The sequence below is a fragment of the Tinamus guttatus genome, unplaced genomic scaffold (assembly GCF_059628265.1).
Source record: "Tinamus guttatus ecotype Peru unplaced genomic scaffold, ASM5962826v1 Tinamus_guttatus_pri_ptg000044l, whole genome shotgun sequence".
Taxonomy (NCBI): domain Eukaryota; kingdom Metazoa; phylum Chordata; class Aves; order Tinamiformes; family Tinamidae; genus Tinamus; species Tinamus guttatus.
In genome coordinates this window covers 2628689-2647500 of record NW_028288578.1, presented here as the reverse complement: position 1 = coordinate 2647500, position 18812 = coordinate 2628689, and the positions used below count along the sequence as shown (strand labels likewise).

The 18812-nt window shown below is 36.7% G+C and overlaps 1 protein-coding gene across 2 annotated transcripts in view; it reads left to right on the top strand.

The window, feature by feature from the left end:
* The window catches only part of FAF1 (Fas associated factor 1), a 142603-nt gene that overhangs the window by 77476 nt on the left and 46315 nt on the right, over positions 1–18812 (top strand). For both annotated transcript variants that reach the window (XM_088536681.1, XM_088536685.1), the window contains exons 9-12: positions 12821–12916; positions 13551–13677; positions 14483–14546; positions 15442–15523. In XM_088536681.1, coding sequence (XP_088392807.1) covers positions 12821–12916; positions 13551–13677; positions 14483–14546; positions 15442–15523 — 369 coding nt within the window. The remainder of the gene's footprint in view (positions 1–12820; positions 12917–13550; positions 13678–14482; positions 14547–15441; positions 15524–18812) is intronic.

Sequence of the window (18812 nt, the reverse complement as noted above, 5' to 3'; positions counted from 1 at the left end):
GGACCTAAGGATTGTGGTGGACATCACGTGAAGACGAGGGAGCAGCAAATCCTTGCAGCAGTGGGGATAAACTGTGTCCTGGGCTATGGCAGCAATAGTATAGCAAACTGCTCAAGGGATATGATTATTCCCATTCTGCTCAGTGCAGGAAATACTGTGTCTGGTTGTGTTCCCCTCAATTCCTGAAAGAGATTGAAAAACTGGAGAGAATCTAGCAAATGCCCAGGAGGGTGATTGGAGAATTTTATATATGAAGAAAGCTTGAAGAACTTTAGTTTGTTCACCTCAAAGAAAACTTGAGGGATCTAATTGTAGTCTTCTAACGCATGCAGGGTAGTTTCAGAGAAGGTAGAGGTGCTCTCTTCAAAACGATGCATGGTGACAAGAAGCAACGGGCACAAGCTGCTTCAGGAGAAATTCTGTCGGGATGTGAGAAAAAATTCTTTGCTGTGAGCAAAACTGAACGCTGGAGTAGGTTGCCCATGAAAGTGGTGGGAATGAATGAATATCCCCTTGCAGGGAATATTCTGGACTCTGCTTGAGAGGGCTTTGGATAACCTGGAGATCATATAGGCACCCAGTTCCCACTACTCATGACTGTTTTCCAGATGCTTGGAAGAATCTTGCTGGTGAGACATATTCCAGCTCTGGATAGAAACTCCAGGTAGAAGATTGTGCACTCCTCTGTGCTAGCAGCATACTGCTTACTTTCCTTCCACATGCAGTTTAAAGTGCGAAGCATCAGTTTCTCCTAAATTCTATAGGATTCTGGAGAATAACTGTGCAATGCTAATAATGGACATGTACATAAGGACTTGAAAAAACAAATTCATTGCTGATGTAAGACAGAAGTTTGTACGCTTCAACGTGATGTGCTGGTGTCATGATTCTACCTAGATTCCATTTAGATACATAGAAATATCAGAGAGTGTTTCTTTCTTTTTTTAAAAAAAAATTATTTTACATCCCAGTAGAGGTAGCAACAGGAACGATTTCTTCCCAGGAGTTATTGCAGAGAGAGGTGATCTCCCCTGCCTGGGCTGGAGAGGGTTCTTGCAGGATCACCAGTTCCTCCCTCTCTCTGGAGCACCAAGCCACAGGCTGTCATCACTAGCAAGCAGGGAAGCGGTTTCTCCTTTCCTTCGGCAGACACGTAGGCTGTCTACCTTCCTGGCTGCTCCTCTGTGCTGGATGCTCAGCTGGCACCCTGGTCTTTCCTCCAAACCCGTTGCGTGTTTTGCCTCATAGTAATAGCAACTTGTGTCATGCACTTACATCACTTTGTAACCCAGTTCTCACAGGAGAGCGCTTTTGGCATCGTTTTCAAAGATGCCTGAGATATCTCCTGTTCAAGAGGCTGGCACGCAGTGTTGCCTTGGCAGTGACAACAGACCCTCTTGACATATCTGGAAGAATTTTCAAGTCCTCTTTGCTGAGCTTTTTCCATGATCTAGTAACTCAGGTTATTTGAGTACCTTGGAGCAGTATATCCATATGTCAGTTTCCTTGATGCATTTCTCCCACTGGCCAGAGTAAATGCATTTCTTTGTCAAAAAAGGTACAGTTGTCTTTTTGAAATAATATTTGTTGATAGTAGGCTTGTTGCTTGTCTTGTTTTCTGCTAACACAGTTAGAGAGCTTTTCACCTTTATGGTTGACATTAAACTGCCATAATCTTTCAAAAGATTTTCTTAAGGTAATTTCAGAATTTTAATTTAAGTCCATGTGTTTCCTTTTGTCAAAGACTCCTTGTTTTAGTCCCAGATTTTATAGATATCTGAAAGACTTGGTGAGGAAGACAAATCCAGGGGACTACTTCATATTGCCCACATTTGTGCATGTTGATAACAGAGAGCTAGTTTAGTCACCCTTACTTTCAAGTCATCTGAATCATGAGTTTGGTGAAAATATGACACAAAATTGCCTCGTACCAGTTTACACTCTAGTAGAGTTATAACTACAACCCTGCTCTGCTGAAAGGTTTTTTGGTTTTTGCTCTTTTTGCTAAGGTAGGCTTTGTTCCTCTTTTTGAAGCAAGATAGATGTTGCTGTCCTTGTGTAGTCAAGGAAGAGACAGAGAGATAATCTTTTAGATTAACAGGAACGGCCTTATTTAAGGGCTCTAACTCACCTTACGAAGACTAGAATATTCATTGCAGTGTTGAGAAGTTAGAGGGACTACATTTGCCTCGTGTCCTGCTGAGGGAAGCTAGCAAGAGCTATTATCAAAGACTCCTTTTCTCCTCAACCATTTAATAGTAGCAGCTTCTTTTATTCTCTGCTCTTGGAGAGCAGAATAGGAAGTGATAATCTCCTTGGAATACAGCAGACACCTGTTTGATAAGTGGTAATTACATTATTCCTAGAGGATTATCACAGTGGTGCTTATTTCTTTTGTAATGAAACTCCACTATATAAGCAGACCAAAGCTACTCTAGAAGGTGCATGAAAATCCATTGCTGTAGGTTGGAGGTGTTTGGGACTCTGTAAACAGAGTTTCGTTTTGAGTAGATGTGTGGTAAGTGAACTTGCCTTGTATAGCAAATGAAAGCAGTGTAAAACCACAGCAACATTCTTACTGTTTTATATGTGAGCGAGAATATGTTTGCTGTTGCTAGAATTTTACTTAGATTTTGTTCTAACTGTACGTAGAGCCTGATGTAATATTCTTAAATACTTCTTCTAAAAAAATTGTTGTTTAAATCATATTAAATTAATGCATAGGTAATTTTTTAAAATGCACAAAATGGAGCCAGTCTGTTCTTGGAATTTTTTTTTCAAGTCTAATAGACTAGTGATAAACTATAGAACTAACAAATGTTAGATGATAAATCTATTTTAGACAGATACCAAATACAAGAAGAACTCAAGTTTTTGATAGAAATTGTTGGATTTAATTCCTTTTTTTTTAAATGTAGTTACTGCCCGCTGGTCAAAACTCAGACAGATTTGCAGCTTGGCAGATTTTCCTTGTGACATTTAATAAAACAGCGCACTTAAGCAACTCAGTCTTCTCATTTCTAAGAGGAGGCCTGGGATTTAATACTAAACTTTCATAAAAAGAAAAGTAACTACGTGGCTTCTGGTGGATTTTTTTTAGAAATTGGGCACCTCTGTCTTGTTAGATATCTAAGAAAGTCCAACCTAAAATGTTGGGAGGATTCGTATTTAAGTCATTTGAGACCTCTGAACATTTATATATACTTTTTAAAAATTTAATTTTTTATGTTCTTAATGTTTTACTCTCCTCACTTGTACCAATTTTACAGGAAGGAATAGCATTCTATACATAGCTTTAGTAAATAAATGAAACTAACACGTCTGCCTTAGCACAACAGCTGAAGGCTTAGGGATACTGAAAGCATATGTGGTTATTCAACTTACTAACGTTTCCAGTTTTGACCTTTTTACTTTAATTGAGGAGCCTGTATGTGCAGTGCCTTTAATCCTGCTGGTGCGAAGAAATAAAGGCCTTTTCATATATTCCAGGTGAAGGAAGCAGAGAAAATAAGAAACAGACACCCTTTTCAGAAGGTCATTTTTAGAAATCAGTCACACCATGTTTTCAAAAGGCTAACACTGCAAAAATGGGATTCCTCGAGCAGCGATAGCCAGGGAGAAGAGGCAGCACAAAAAGCCTATCAGTGTTTGCACCATTTATTGGAAGCAGTGTTGCTAGCACAACTGCTTGAAGTCTGCCAAGGAATTATATAGTGCTGGAAACGTATCCAGACGCTCTTCTGTGTGCCATCCAAAGCACTTTATGATGCTGGGAAGTAAATGGCATCCCAACATAGTCCAGAAATGTGCCAAGTGGTTGGCTGATACTCCTTGTGAATGCAAAACTGTTCCCAAGATACATCCTTGAATGTCTGCGCTCAGTAGTGATCAGGGCGATTCAAATTGATTGGTGTTTTATACCGTCACTTATTGTTTCATTTTGCAGTTGTTCTTTAGTTTAAAATTCTCTTTAACAATTTTGAATCTCTTCTGAATAGTAAAAAAACAGTGGGACAATTTGTGATCAGACCAAACAGAAGCATTATTATTATTATGCTCTCCTCCATGGCAATTACCTGTTTGCTTAAAGAAAACAGCAGAAACAACAGACGCTTTGTTTCTGCACAGAAGCAAGTGAAACAGGACAGTGTTGTTACCTTGATTTCAGCATTTAAGCTGTGAAGAATTTTGAGGGAAGGAGACTTAGGAAGACAAATTTTCCTGGTTTAGTATCGTTTGCAGTTACAAGAACATGATGCCACATCCGTGTCAAGTGTAGCTGAATTTTGCACGGTCGCCAATAGATGATCCAAAGTAAAAGTGACATCGTAAAATGCCATAATCCCACTGAAGAGCATGTGGTGATGGTCTTCAGAGAGATAATGGATCTGTGGATGCTGGTGTTTTCCCACGTTTCCAGGTACTAGAAAGATTCTCAGCATTTTTCCTATAGACTTTTTCTTTTGTTTGGCTCAATCCTACTCTCATTTAGCGAATGGAAATGGGCATGTGTGCTTTGACTCCTGGTGTTCTTTGTCACCCGAAGGCAGTCGTGCTCGTTCGGCCCACGCTGAGAAAAGATTTGGGAATCCCAGTTTGTTGATGAGTAACACTGTATTTATCTTAGGTCTCGTTTCGGTGAAAGAATATTTATTTTCAGTGCCTGAGACATTCAGGAGCACACGGTGAGTTATAATCTGTCCTGGGTGTGTAGGTTTTGCAGATCAATGCTCATTCACACAGGTGTGCTTATTAATAAAATCACTTAACCAATTTACATGAGTAAGTTTTAATCACTGAGTAATTAGTGAAAGCATAGCCGAGGAACTGGAAATTTGAGAAATGTGTCATTATTTGCATATCAGTATAAAGCAATTACTAAATTAAGGAGTGCACGTTGTGACAAACACGAAGCTCCTTTACTGTTGCTTTGTCAGTGCACATTAACATCAACTTGATGTGAAAGCCTGGCTTTCTCTGCATGAACGAAAAATCCTAAGGCAGAAGTACACAATGAATCACCCAGAGTTTGGAGGCTAACGTGCTCAATTGCCTTGGGGTTCAGAGCGAGGGAAGAAAAAACTGATGTAAAAGACCATTGAGAAAACGTATCAGTGGAAAGTAATTAACTCAAGATCCACAATTAGCCCCATGGTCCATACTTAACTGTGTTCCAGGTCTTTCAGCATTTATTTAATTCTGTTACCCTGTGTTTCAAGTAGCTGCAAATGCCTTGGCAGATTTTCCATCCTTTTTAATATTTACAGGTTTTGTCTAACAAGAATACACTCTGGAAGTGATCCTGGGTATTTGTTTCAATCTCTCAAATACATCACTTTCTTATTAGAATCTGTTGTATGAGCAAATATTATTTCCCTGTTGTTTCTTTTAAATATATTTGAGGCTTGAAGCAACATTAAGTACTACTGTATCTGTTCTTCTGCTTTGATTCCTGAGCTTGCCTAGCTAGGCTTAATCAAATCAGGTAAATAATCAAAATGAGGGACCGTTTTCTCTTACATTTGGCTGACAAATGAGATTGGTAGACTTGCCAGCAACCCAACTGGTGGGTAACAGTAACCTTAACAAAAGCTGGAGTGCTTGGAGAAGAACGGGCAGAGTTTAAGTCTCTCCAGAAACTCCTGATAGTGTTTTGTGAAGTCTGCTTTATCCTGCTCCACCATCCTTCATCTGGATCCGTGGCACAGTAATACTTCCTACTTACAGTGCCATGGATTCCTCTTTCCTTTGACCCGTGTATGATCTTTGTCCATCAGCAGCTTCCAGAGTATCTTCTGTGCGCTGCCACCTTTAGCGCGTCGCCCGAAGAGCTCCCACGGTTCGGCCTTCGGAACAAGCAAGGAGGGATGAGATAGGTACCTTTGCTGTGCAGCCCTTCGGAATAAACTTAAGGAGAAAGTTGGAAAATTAAGGCTAGCAATCTATCAGTGCTAATCTAAGGATTTTTTTTTTAATTTGTTAATATTTGAGGTCCTGTTTCAGTTCAGCTCTTTTGGAATCTCCATTTTAACGGTTTAGCATTCCTTCCTTATTATAATCTTCACCACAGTGAAGAGTTCAACCATGGGAACACCACTAAAATCCTTGGAATGAATTTCCTACAACCTGCATTGACAGGTTTAAATTACGTACTCTGACACTGTTCTTGTGGCGGGATTAGAAACTTTTTTTTTTTTCAAGTGAAACCTGCGATAAGTAATTGTCACCGCGCGCCAGTACGACGCTAATTGGAAGTGACATGTCCAAACTGGCCCTAGTAACATGAAGAAACCTAACAGGTGTGAGGGGTGGATCTTCCCATGGGCCCTGCTGAACTTCTAGCAGCAGAAAAAGAGTAGAAAAAGTGAAATGAACCTTGAATAAAGCTGTCAGCAGTAATTATCTCAACAACACTTTGTGAGGAGTTAGAATAAGCACTGCTGATTTATAACCTGAACATACTCCACCCTACAGATTATTTTTTTTCATCCAGTTAGTGTTTAAAATGAAACCTTGAATACCTATCGAGTCTCTGCTGCGGTGTTGAAGATGCATAATAAGAATGAAGTTATTTTCCAGAGGAAGTTGATTTCAAGGGCTGTCAGATTTTTTTTTTTTTAGACACTTCTGTTTGTTTTCAAATTTGTGCCATAATTCTAATAAAAGGCAACCTAGAGAGTACTTGCCTTTTTTTTTTGTTTCCAGCTAATGCTACTTGATGTGAAAAGGCAAAGTGGTTAACCGGGAATTACATCCACTTATTGTTGTTCAAGGAGGGATAAGGGTTGATGTTGTGGACAGGCTTTAAGTGATGTCTCCTTTTTTAAATTATATACTATACTTCAGGCTATGTGGTCAATAAGGCACTGCTATTGAAGAGAAATGTTGGATTCTTCACAAACTACAACCTCAGTTTTATTAATTTCAGAATATTCATTCAATTTATTTTAATGCAACTTCAGTTTACTTGCTCCCTCTTGATATGATAGTGCTTGCCTTCTACATACAGTGTGTTTCAGTATGAAAAGAAGTAATTTTGCATTCTGTTGCTAAAGAAAATATTTATTAGCTTCAAGGGAAGAGCAGAGCAGAAGCTGAACTTTAATTGTCAGAAATTCTTAACCCATCCAAGTTTAAAACGTTGCTTTTAGACTTGACTGCATTAATTCTCAAATCCCATATCCTATTGGCTTTGTAAGATTATATACTGAAAACAAGATATATATTTTTTTAAATTCATAATTAGAGTTAAATGGTGGGTTTTGAAAAGTGCTGAACACCTCTTTGTTCCAGGGAATTTAGTGAGGGTTTGCTCGAGCACCATGGGCTGCCCATTTGCTGTTAGAGGGTCTGGTTAAAGGCTGAAAGCCAGAGCTGTGGTAAGAACAACCTGGCGTGCAGGACCTCTCACAGCATAGCAGGGTCCTTGTGGAAACCATAGGCTTATTTAATCTCAGAAAATATAGGTTACAAAAGAGAAGTGGCAATGGGGATGCTAGCGAGCTTGGAGCAGCAGATTCAGGTGTCCTTGCCCATGTGGAGCCTGAGGCTGAGCTGCACCTCCACCGCGCGCGCTGCAGCGTGTCTCAGTGTCACCTTGCTCCCATGGTGAGCAACCACGTGTAGTGAGCAGCAAGCGGCGTGACTTATTTTCCATGTGATTTAAATCGATTGTTTGATAATTTGGGGTCTTTCTGCAGAGTAAAGGTAGGTGGAAAGGCTCTGTAATTCCCTAGTTCACTCTCAGACTGTGATTTGGCCTGTCGTAAAGACCTGAGTCTGAGACTTAGGTCTGTGCCTTGACCTAATCCTGCTGGAAAAATATTTCCAATTTCCCATTCTGCATAGCTGGAATAGTAGTCTTTCTGAACAGGGAACTTAGCTCATCTAGTGAGGGGAGAAAGGGAGAGGACACCCTGTTAGACTAGGAGAAAAGAACTGGTTTGAATTCCTTAGAGATCTGTCCATCAAGAGGAAGGGATGAGTGATGATGAATATACATTGCAGACATCTAAACTGAAATCTGTCTAAACCAAGCAGCAAGAGAGTGTCTTGCTTAGTAAAATTTTACATACCCTGACTGAAAGGACAGGGAATAAACTGAAGCCAGAGACAGGAAAAACTTCTTTGCAGAGCCATGCCCTTCAGCTGAGAAGATCTAGAAAGTCAAATAATTGTTTAATCTCGTTTATTAATTGACTGTTCTTGGTATACATGAAAGAGTTTGGTTTCCACTGTATGTTGGTTAGTGTCCACCTCATCTGCTAGTACAGTGTCCATATGGAGTACTGGGATAAGAATGGTCTTTCTCATACTTTTGGTTCATGTAGTTAGCTTAAAAAAAAAAAAAAAGAAAGAAAAAAAAAAAGGCATGTTTCCTAGCTTCAAGAAAAGGCATCCAAGCATCCATCTATACGGTCACTGTCATTTGTCATACTCTGGGAGTTAGCTTATATTATTAAGAAAACATGCCAGATCGTGGGATAGTGAGTTTAATATGATTAATGAAATGTTTTACAGAGCACCTTCCTTACCCGTCTATCCTTAATCCTCCTGTTACCTAGCGAGGAGAAAACAGAATCACAGTAATTCCTGCAATGAGAAGAGAGTCCAGATCGTTGCGGAAGTGAAATTTTGGTAATGGAGCTTCCTGACGGGCGTTGAATATTTTGCTGCAAGCACCTCTAATTATTTTGAATAGCTCGCCGTGGGGTATTATGGAAAGGGCTAAGTCATGTTTGTTTCTTATACATTAGCTGCACGTAGGTGAATAACCCAGTATATTAACAGACTAAGTAGTCCGTGTTGTTGGCCACAGGGAGCGTTTGAGTCGGGATTCGGTTTCAGTCTGTAGGCAACGGTGCTTTCGTTTCTGATGAGGAGCTTCTCATGTGATGTATGCTTGTTATTAAAGCCCCGTGCTCCTGATACGGGACTTCTAAAAAGAGTTCTTGTTCAGCTGATGATCTCCTGATTTATAAATATTATTTTGGGATACTCTTTCCATATTGCTTACCATTTTTTTTTCCTGTAACATAGAAACACAACTGAGTAATATTGACAAGCTAGTTATGGTCAAAGCACTAAATGGTGTTCGTAGATGTGTTTTAGTTTTCAGAGCTGGTATATGCTGGAATAATATTTATTACTGGGGCAGTTAGAAATTTATAGATGTGATAAATTCCACTTGTTACAACAGCTCAGTTTCAAAGACCTTACTTATTCAAACTTAGCACGAACTTCTAATCTTAATTATTTAGATATATTTATTTAGATATACTTGCAATGGCTCAACCACTTTTAATAGTATTCTAGATATTATTCACATACAGCCAGGGTTTTCAGAGCAAAAGTGATGTTTGGGGATTTGAGGATATTTCCTGAACAGATACTGTCTGACTTTGGTTTTTGTGTTGGCTAACAAGGGGAAAACAGACGTTTCCAGTTTACAGCAAAGTTGATATCAATACCCTTTACGTGAGGTATAATTTTGAATTGATTGCTCCAAAGATCCTGCCTTATGGAAAGACAGATGGGAAGGGTGCTGAATTGCGTGGAGGCCACGTCGTGAAGGATGTCGTCCTGGGCTCCTTGTGTGGATTTATAACAGACGGAAATTAGAAATGGCAGCCCAAAAGATTTAGGATTCGCGAATCTGAGTGTCCTTAATTCTTTAGATTATAGAAAAATAGAATAGCACGTGCCTGAACTGCTTCAGAAGTGATCTTTTTGCTTAGTATTGATGTAAAGGTTGAACTTTCTGTCTCAAGAGTTTTTCTCAAGAGAGAAAAAGACCATCTGCTTTACTGCTAAACTAAAATGACTTAGTTCTAGAGCCACCTCTGTGCCTGTAGATCACTTCCAAAGTGAAACACCTCTTGCCTCTTTGAGCTAACCTTTCCTTAGCAAAAGCTTCTCAAAGAAGCTGAAGCAGAGTGTGATTTGTCACACAGATGTTTGCAAAGAAAACGTAGCAGCAGCTGCCCAGGAGCAACATGGAATGGCTTCTGGCGTTGAACCCTTGCTGCTCTAGGCTCATTTTTGAGGGACCTTCAGCCACTGTAATCTGGGGCTGCATGTTCAGATTGCAGCACCCCACTACTGGGTCACTCATAGAATCATGTGGTTGGAAAAGATCTTCAAGATCATCAAGTCCCACCATCTCTTTTATGAAGCGTGTGTAACCTGGGCAAAGTTTCCAGTTTTATAATAGCCAATTTTCTTTATTTTTAAAAGGCAATAAGAGTATTAATTAGACGGGTGGATCATTACAAATAATACAGTATACGCTCTTGTCATGAGTGTCATAGGTAGTCACGCTTGACCTGTGTGTCATCTCTAATACTTCATTTGTGCCAGAATATTATTACTCACTTCCCTTAAGATAATAGCGATGTTTTTCATGCAGCTAAACTTCTGTTTAACCTTACCAGGAGAATGTGACAGTAGGCTAGTTCAGACAGGTTAACGTTGTTAATGTTCATTTGGTAACTAGCTGCTTAATTAGCTCGCTTCGACCCGCAGCAAATTAAATCTTTGGGAGATCTAGCAGGCAAGGAGTAAAGTCATTCCGAATTATGCATAAAAAGAAGCAGGGTATTTCCAGTGCTCGTGGCAGTAAATTAAATGTCAGGCTTATGATTTATTCTTGGGTTTTGATTAAGGATGATTTAAATTTGATTTGGCTTAACCGTTTTTGCAGTCAAATTATATGTTCCACAAATACAGCATCCTCCTAATTAAAGTGTCTCATTTTGTGCCCAAGAAAAGATAGTCATGATTTCTATAGGATTTAGAAAATGTTTTTTGTCCTTTAGATGTTTCCAAACGAAGCATTTAACAGAAGCACCATTTTGAATGTTCAGCCAAAAAAGGCAGTAAGATTTGTACAGAATCAAATATTTTTTCAGAATTTTCAGTTTCTGCAAAAGCTGGATTTGGTACCAAAATGAACCAACTGTTTTAATTTAAGATCTCTTCATATTGTAGATTTGACCCCATGTCTTATCAAAATAGGACTTAGGGGCTGCAGAAAATTATGTTTTAGGATCATCAGATTCCCTTTGCCATGTTGGATGTGCTTTCCCAAAGAGGGAAGTAGCCCATGTGTATCCTGCAGCTCTATAAAGAAATATGTGAAAGGGTGCTCAAAACGGCAAAGAATAGCACAGAAGAATTTGAACAACTTTTTGGAGGGGTTTTGAAAGTTCCTTTGTTGAGCACGGAAGATAATGGGGCTGCAATTTTATTTTGCCTTAAATGTTACTTGTTATCTCATAAACGTGGGTATTTTCTTGGCTATTAGCTAAGTGATGGACTCTTACAAGGAAAGTTAGTAGCTTTATGGCTGCCTTCAAAGGCAAGAATCTTGGCAAATTTCCCAATTTAGTGAGTACTATATAATATAATTTAGTGAGTATTATACAGTTTAGCTTACTGAAGCTCCATCTCTACTTCATGGATCCCAATGGTCTCACTGTCTTCAGTAGGATTTTTCTGATAATAACATAGTGTGTTTGAATTCTTGTCTTTAGTCATAACCATGAACACGTTTTTGAACAGAATGTGCAATAGCCTCTCCAAAAAGGAGTCTGATCATCTTGCCCTTCAGATGGTGCTTTTTTTTCCCCATTACTGCCTTCATTTCTTCTTTCCCACATTTAACAAGTGTAGATTGTAGGAAAAAGTAGGAGAGCAGTGCTCTTTCTATTGACATGAGTATCATTTCTCTACTGACCCTAATTTCACCATAGTCTTGTTGGGCTTGAGTGTGTTGCAGTTCACATGGAAAATGCTGGAAGTGCCTTTGGTAATGACCAAGGTGGAAATTAAATGTACTTTCTGAGTAGAAGTTTTGAGTTTTACTATTTCTGACACTAAACTCTTTTTCAAGATGATTAAAATGTTTTTGCAAGGTAACTTAATTGTTTTATATTAGTTGCATCAGTACCTGTCATCTTAGCTTTAACGTTTGTGAATTAATTAGGAAGGAAAACTGAATTGCCTGTACTTCATCAAGGTCTCCCACTGTATAGCTCACTTCATTTTTTTTTAATATGGGGAGAAAAATAGTCTCAGCATGAAAACAAATCAAATTAATATGGTAATAGTGTTAGTAAGATCATTAATAAGGTATCTTAAAATTTTTGAAAAGTTTACTTGAACTCTTAAAACCCTCAGACAAATCAATAAATCCTTTTTGTTTTCATTTAACTACACAACATATTTCTCTTATTCTAGTTTAAATTCAGCAAATCTACAAATAGTGCTTCAAAGTCCAGTCCCAATTTAAGAGAAAATAACAGCTCAGGCCAGTTTTAGCCTTGCAGTTCCATTTGTTTCTAAGGTGCTTTGGGTACCTATAAACCTCCTTTGCTGAAAAATGCACAAACAGCTGTTGCTACCTTTTTTTTTTTTTTTTTTCCTGCAAGCATCTACAGTCCCTATTTCATCTGCTGGGCAAACAGCCTTCTCTCAAGGCTGTATATAGTTAGTGTAAGATCAGTAATAGAAAATATCAGATGCTAAAATTAGATATTGCAGCATCAATTCAAAGCGAAGTTAAGTCTTTGTACTCCACACCTAACAGAAAACACTGCAGTACATGAGTAGTGAATGTACAGGAATGGTTGCTGGATTTTTGACTATTTTTGTGAGGAATCATTTGAATTTTCCAAGCTTTCTTCTTTATGTCTGTGTAATTAATTCAGACTTCTGCAGTACAGTCTTTAATTTGAATATCAAATTAAAAAAGAAAAAAAGAAAAAATGTAAGTGAGAGCCTGACATTAATAAATAATCACTACTTTTTTATTTTGTAGATGACTCTAGCTGTTTCCGGAGTGTCTTTTCCTTGCCATCGACTTACAGTTGGAAGAAGATCTTCACCTGTACAGACAAGGGAACAGTCAGAGGAGGTAGGAACATTTTTATTTAACGCATATATTCTAGGAAGAAACTGAGATAGTTGTATTTTGCACTCGTTACTCTCCCTTCTATTGTCAGGTATGTCTGTAAAAATATATATAAAAAGATTAATCTTTTAACTTTTGTAATATGTAGTTGTAACAAAGCAAGCCAAATGAGTTATGAATGAAAATAAGTAAATTATAAGCTTTGAAAAATTTTTGAAACATACCCTGAGTCCTAAATTTGTATGTGAGTCAATAGGTTTGGTACCTGTCCCCTACTATGCAAGGACTGCTGAAGTACGTTGCTTCTGGTTAGCAAAACTATTGTGTGTCTTTTTTCACTCTTTCTTAGGTAGCAGTAACTATCTGTAGTTTTCTCTGGAGGGGGGAAAAAAATAGTTCAACTCTGTGATACTATGTGTATATATATAGAACTAGCTCGTTATTTAACAGTCTAATTTGTCGCATAGTATTGCTCCATCAACTAGACTTCTGCTAAAAGTTAGAAGTCCTGCTTACAGTATAAAATAGTCAACTTAAATGCAGTATATCAAATGTGTTTGTTGAAATGGGTAAATATTTTTCTGTATGTTTGCATTTCACGAAAGATGGCCTTTAATTTTTTCTTTTTTATTAATAGCAATGCACTGATGTTCATATGGTCAGTGACAGTGATGGAGATGACTTTGAAGATGCTACAGAGTTTGGAGTTGATGATGGAGAAATGTTTGGAGTAGCATCATCTGCCTTGAGGAAATCGCCAATGAGTAAGAGTTGAAAATCAGTTTACTCTGTAAGATGGCTCTGCATACTAAGAAACAAATAATGACCTTTCAAAAGGGAACATGACTTATGGGTATTTCAGAAGAAAATGTGTACTTTAATACATTTGTATACTCGTGTGATTGATAACAACCAAGTCATCTTCCCATGGACAAAATTTCTTCACAATCTCATGTTTTTAGTGTGCAGTTGCTGAATGATGATTTGATTCTGAGAAGTGATGATCTATGACCGAATGTAGCTGTAGGTACTTGCTGCCTCTATTTCTTCATCCCAGTTTTGAAACTTCTCCAAGGCCTTAGTTTTAGCAACTTGTGATGATTAAAATTTTTAACTATTTACAAATAGCATAAAATAATTTCTTTCAATAATTATGTTGTCCAAAATTATAAAAAGAGAATAGCCATCAGTTAGCTCATCATAATCTATTCTATACGCTATTTGTTTGTTTCAGGCATAGCGTATGGTATAATGTCTTTAATGCTATTTATGGGCAATTTAAAAAGGAATGTAACTAGCAAACCTTTCAAGCCAATCCTTTCCCTTTAATGTGTTAAAGGAAGTACTGGGTGTTAACTTTGAACAAGTGATTTATCACATTTTACTGTAGCTGGGCATTTATCCTGGGAAAGCCAGGATATATTCATGGGTGTGTCTGGAAATTCATTGTTCCTTCAAAGATTTCTGACTATAGTCTTTCATAAAATTTATATAGCATGTTAAAATACCTCCCCTTAAGGTGGCATTTTTCTCTTCTTTTCTTTTTCTTTTCTTTTTTTTTTCTTTAAGTGCCAGAAAATGCTGAAAATGAAGGAGATGCCTTATTACAATTTACAGCAGAATTTTCTTCAAGGTAAGCTTAGCCTATTGACTGCAAGAGTAAGAATAAAATATATGTACATATTTCCGTATGTAGACATACAAATTTAGGCATAGAAATCTAATCTTTCTAAGCTAACTTGGTTGAGACAATTTAGGAATAGACTATTTTCTATTTTCGTAGTTAAAGTGGCAGCTTCTTGCCTAAGTTAATTTTCCATTAATTAGTTATGTCCAGAAGCATTTGGATTGTATATAGCCATTTTAATTTGGTATACAGGAGCAGAAAAGTTGAAGTTGATAAATATGAAAAAATATATCCTGATTTATAATAAGATTTTTTATCAATGATGAAGTACTTGGACAGTCCTAAATGAATATTTTATTAAAAATACAGAACTGCTGCTTTTCATACCTTTATAACTCCAAATCATGCATTGTTGAACAATGGTCAGATAGGTAGAAACTGCTCAGTAGCCAGAAACTCTGTATGCTACAAACTAATGCAAAGTTTGTCTTCTGTTTTCAGTCCGGTGTGATGGAATTTTTATTCATGTAGGGGTGTGCGAGATCCAGTGATATGCAATATAATAGCCTCTGGTTAACCTTTAAAACTATAATAAAGATAAGCAATAATTTATTATGGAAAAAGTGTATAGAAATTCAAATGTCTGTTTATGTAAACAATTTCTCTGTGACAAAATGCATAAGGCAGCTAATAGTTGGAGCTTTTGAATGTCAGGAGACATATAGCTGTTAAAGAGCAGAGGGGAAATATTTAGAAGTGTAGTACTTCAGATATCTAAGGTTTTAGCCCAGTGCATCAAATATGATGGGCTTTTTTAATAAAAAGAGTATGTGAGGATCTAGAATGTTGAAATTATTTATTTTCATACTTTTTTATTAACTGCAAATTTTATCTCAAACAGATACGGGGACTGTCATCCTGTTTATTTCATTGGATCATTAGAGGCTGCTTTTCAGGAAGCCTTCTATGGGAAGGCTAGAGATGTAAGTGTGTATTAAGATTACTTTATTTGACTTAGAGGAAAATGGAAACTACTATAAATGCTGTATTTTATTTTACAAAGGTAAACTAGATTTTGGAGTGCTCTTTCTATTATAGTAAACAGTTACACTCTCTTAATTGAATGGCCAAAATATTTACCCTGAATATCATTGAAATGATGGTGAGCATCTCATGTTTTCTTAGCTAGTCAGGATTTATTTTTATTGGAGTCCTTGAATCATTGAAACTACTTTTTTTTTTCCCTCTTATTTTTCTTTTCTTCCTGAAGTAATGCTGTCATAATGCCAGATAACACTGTCTGGGAGTCTTGTGGTTGACAAGTTCAAAATTTCCTGTTGGTAACTGCCATGAGAGATGACTAAGGAAATTTTAATTTTAATTTTAAATTCAAATGTCTCTGAAATATATTACTACTTATTTCTTTATACAGCCTTTATTTGCCAAGAACATTCCAGTATTAAAGTTTTATTATTTAGGTCTTCTGTCCTTCTAGCCAGACATCTCAAATTTCTGTTATTCCATGCACAGTTGTCAAATCAGTATTTTAATAAAATTAGAATGGGAATAGTTTATTTAAGTTTTGGTGACTTGAATTCACTAAAGAGAAACCCAAACCCCTGCATAATTAAGCATAGATAAAGCTGAAACACAAACAAGAAAATTATGCTGTTTAAATTTACTTTTGTTGCCTTGATAGATATTTGATTTTTAAATGAAGAATGTTTTGGCTTCCCATAGTTACAGGTATTGGGAGGAACAGAATGCTATGATAAGTATGATCATGAGAAGACTATGTAGATAAGTAAAATATGAATCTGCACTAAATATCTTAACACTTACTGGATCTATTGTGAACACAAATAATTTTCTCACATTCAGTATGGTGGATCTTTTCATAACTTTATGTGGATTTCGGAGTATAAATCGCTATAGAATAATTCAGTGGAAAACTATTAATTCATGATAATTCATTAGACTAATAAAGTAAATTAGTCTAAATTAGTCTAGTAAATTAAGAGAAATCAGATAATGAACATGAAAAATTCTTGAGTTAGGAAGTTCACTTTGTGTTATTTCATCAGAAATAGTTAATAATTCACCAGTATAGTAACAGAAAAGAGCCTATTATGAGCTTTCATGAGTATTATTTTATGCCTTACAAATCCATTTTTAATGCAATGCAACTATTTAGTTTTTTACTTGTCAGAATAGTTCCTATGCTAGTTATATATCTGAAATTCCTGTCTACTTACACTTCTGTGGTTTTGCAATAGTCTCAGATCTTCTGCAGGATAACGTAATGGATTTAGGAAAGAATTATTTTTAGGTCTTTTTTCTTTAAATATCTTTTGCAAATACTGGCTTAAGTTTTGGATCTGTCCCTTGTCCCCTGAACTCGGACACCAAATGACATTATTTTATGGAGCATCTTATGCTTTTTTTTTTTTTTTAAAAAGTATAAGCACCATTTGTTTTTACTCTATTTTTTCTTGCTCATACATTTTTCATACTGCCTCCTGGAATTCATAGTTGAGAAAAGTGATACTTTGTGCTTTTATAATTGTATTTTATAAAATACTTGTAAATGTATCGTAGTTAAGGAAAAGTTCAGGAGAAATTGCAACCTGTATGTCTTGTTTTCTGATTTCTACTGTGGCGGGCACTTAATTTTACTAGGGCAACAGATGAGCTTTAGGCACCAGCATTCTTCACTTGAAGTGAGAAATTGAGTTCCAAGAGTAAATAAAAACAAGATTGAAGGTTTAAATCCTCTGCTAGGCTTTTTGAACTTATATACTCATTAAATGTTTATTGGAGTGGTGGGATTACGAAGGATTTGGGTAGCTTCATCAACTGGTATATACTTAATCACTAAGTAAAACACTACATTTGATAGAGTGTTTCTCACGATGCCACACTCAATCCATCTTAATGAAAACCGCTTCAAACTGATTTAATTTGAGAGCACTTGGCAGCCAGAGTGCTCAGAGATCTTAGCCTTTTCTTGACAAATTCTCAGTGCTGTCCAGAGCAGAAGGTGCGCTCTGCAATTCAGGTCCAGTGAGACAGCCACCAGTTTTGTTTTTAATCTGCATTCTTGTGAATTTTTCCTTCTAAATAATCCATTACCTATGAATTTGAGGGCTTCTTACAGAAATATTTTAGTTCTGGTTATATTAAGTAAATTCACTTATATCAGAACTACGTTTTAAACACAGAGTGTGGTTGAAATTCTTCTAAGAAAAATGGGTATTCTTCTGTTAAATCATAATATAATATTGTATGTTTCAACATGTTAGGATAGTAATTTCATAATTATTTAAGAAAATGCTACTTGAAAAAGAATCTATAACCTTTTATAAAGTTGAAATGCTTCTGTTACCTGTGTTTAGCTTTTATTACCAGGTATTTTTGTTTTGGGTCTCTATGTAGGTAAGATTAATACTTATATATGATGAATGTCTGCTTTACTTAAAAGCAGCTGCTCCCGTGACAATGCCAATTTTAGGTAGAAGAAATGGAATGAGGTCAAAGATAGCATTACCTTAAAAACTGTTTTATCTCTGAACTTGAAAATAAATAAATGCATAAGGAGACATTCAAATAAAAAAATCTCCCTTTGGGAAACTCAGCCTTTACTTATTGTGCTAAAATTCTTTGACATGGCAGCTTGTGAAGCACGAACTGGCTCAAGTAGCTGTGCTATTGTGAAAATAGCCAGACCAGATGCCATGGGAGAAATGGAAGAATGGACAGTTTTTCCTGAGATTTTTGAGGGAGGCTTCTTTGCAGCTGAAAGCAGTTTTCTTGTGTGTTGTGTTTTGAAATATAGGAATTTTAAACTAGCCTAGATTGATATTATTGTAATCCTGGTACCTAATCTCTGCTTTGAATCTATTGCAGCTGTTTACTCAATTAATACTAAAGTATTTTCTTTTACTAGAGTTTGTTCACCTTCTCGTTATTATAGGTGATTGCTCCTCTTCTGTTTTGAGCAACGTTAAAAAAATCTGCTTTACCTTTTCAGTAGCTCTTATTTTATATTACTTTCCCAGGTCAACTTCTGCTTCTTCTTTCAGCCTTTCTGTTCACTGATTTTTAATATGTGCAACATCTCCCATAGCACAGGTTGGTATTGTCCCCTCAACATATATTCCTAATACTGAAAATAAACCACGTTTTTCTTCTCTTCCAATTCAATTTTTTTTAGATTCAGTTTATCAGCAGAACTATTCCTGTCACATATGGGTACTTTATTTCCTGAATATC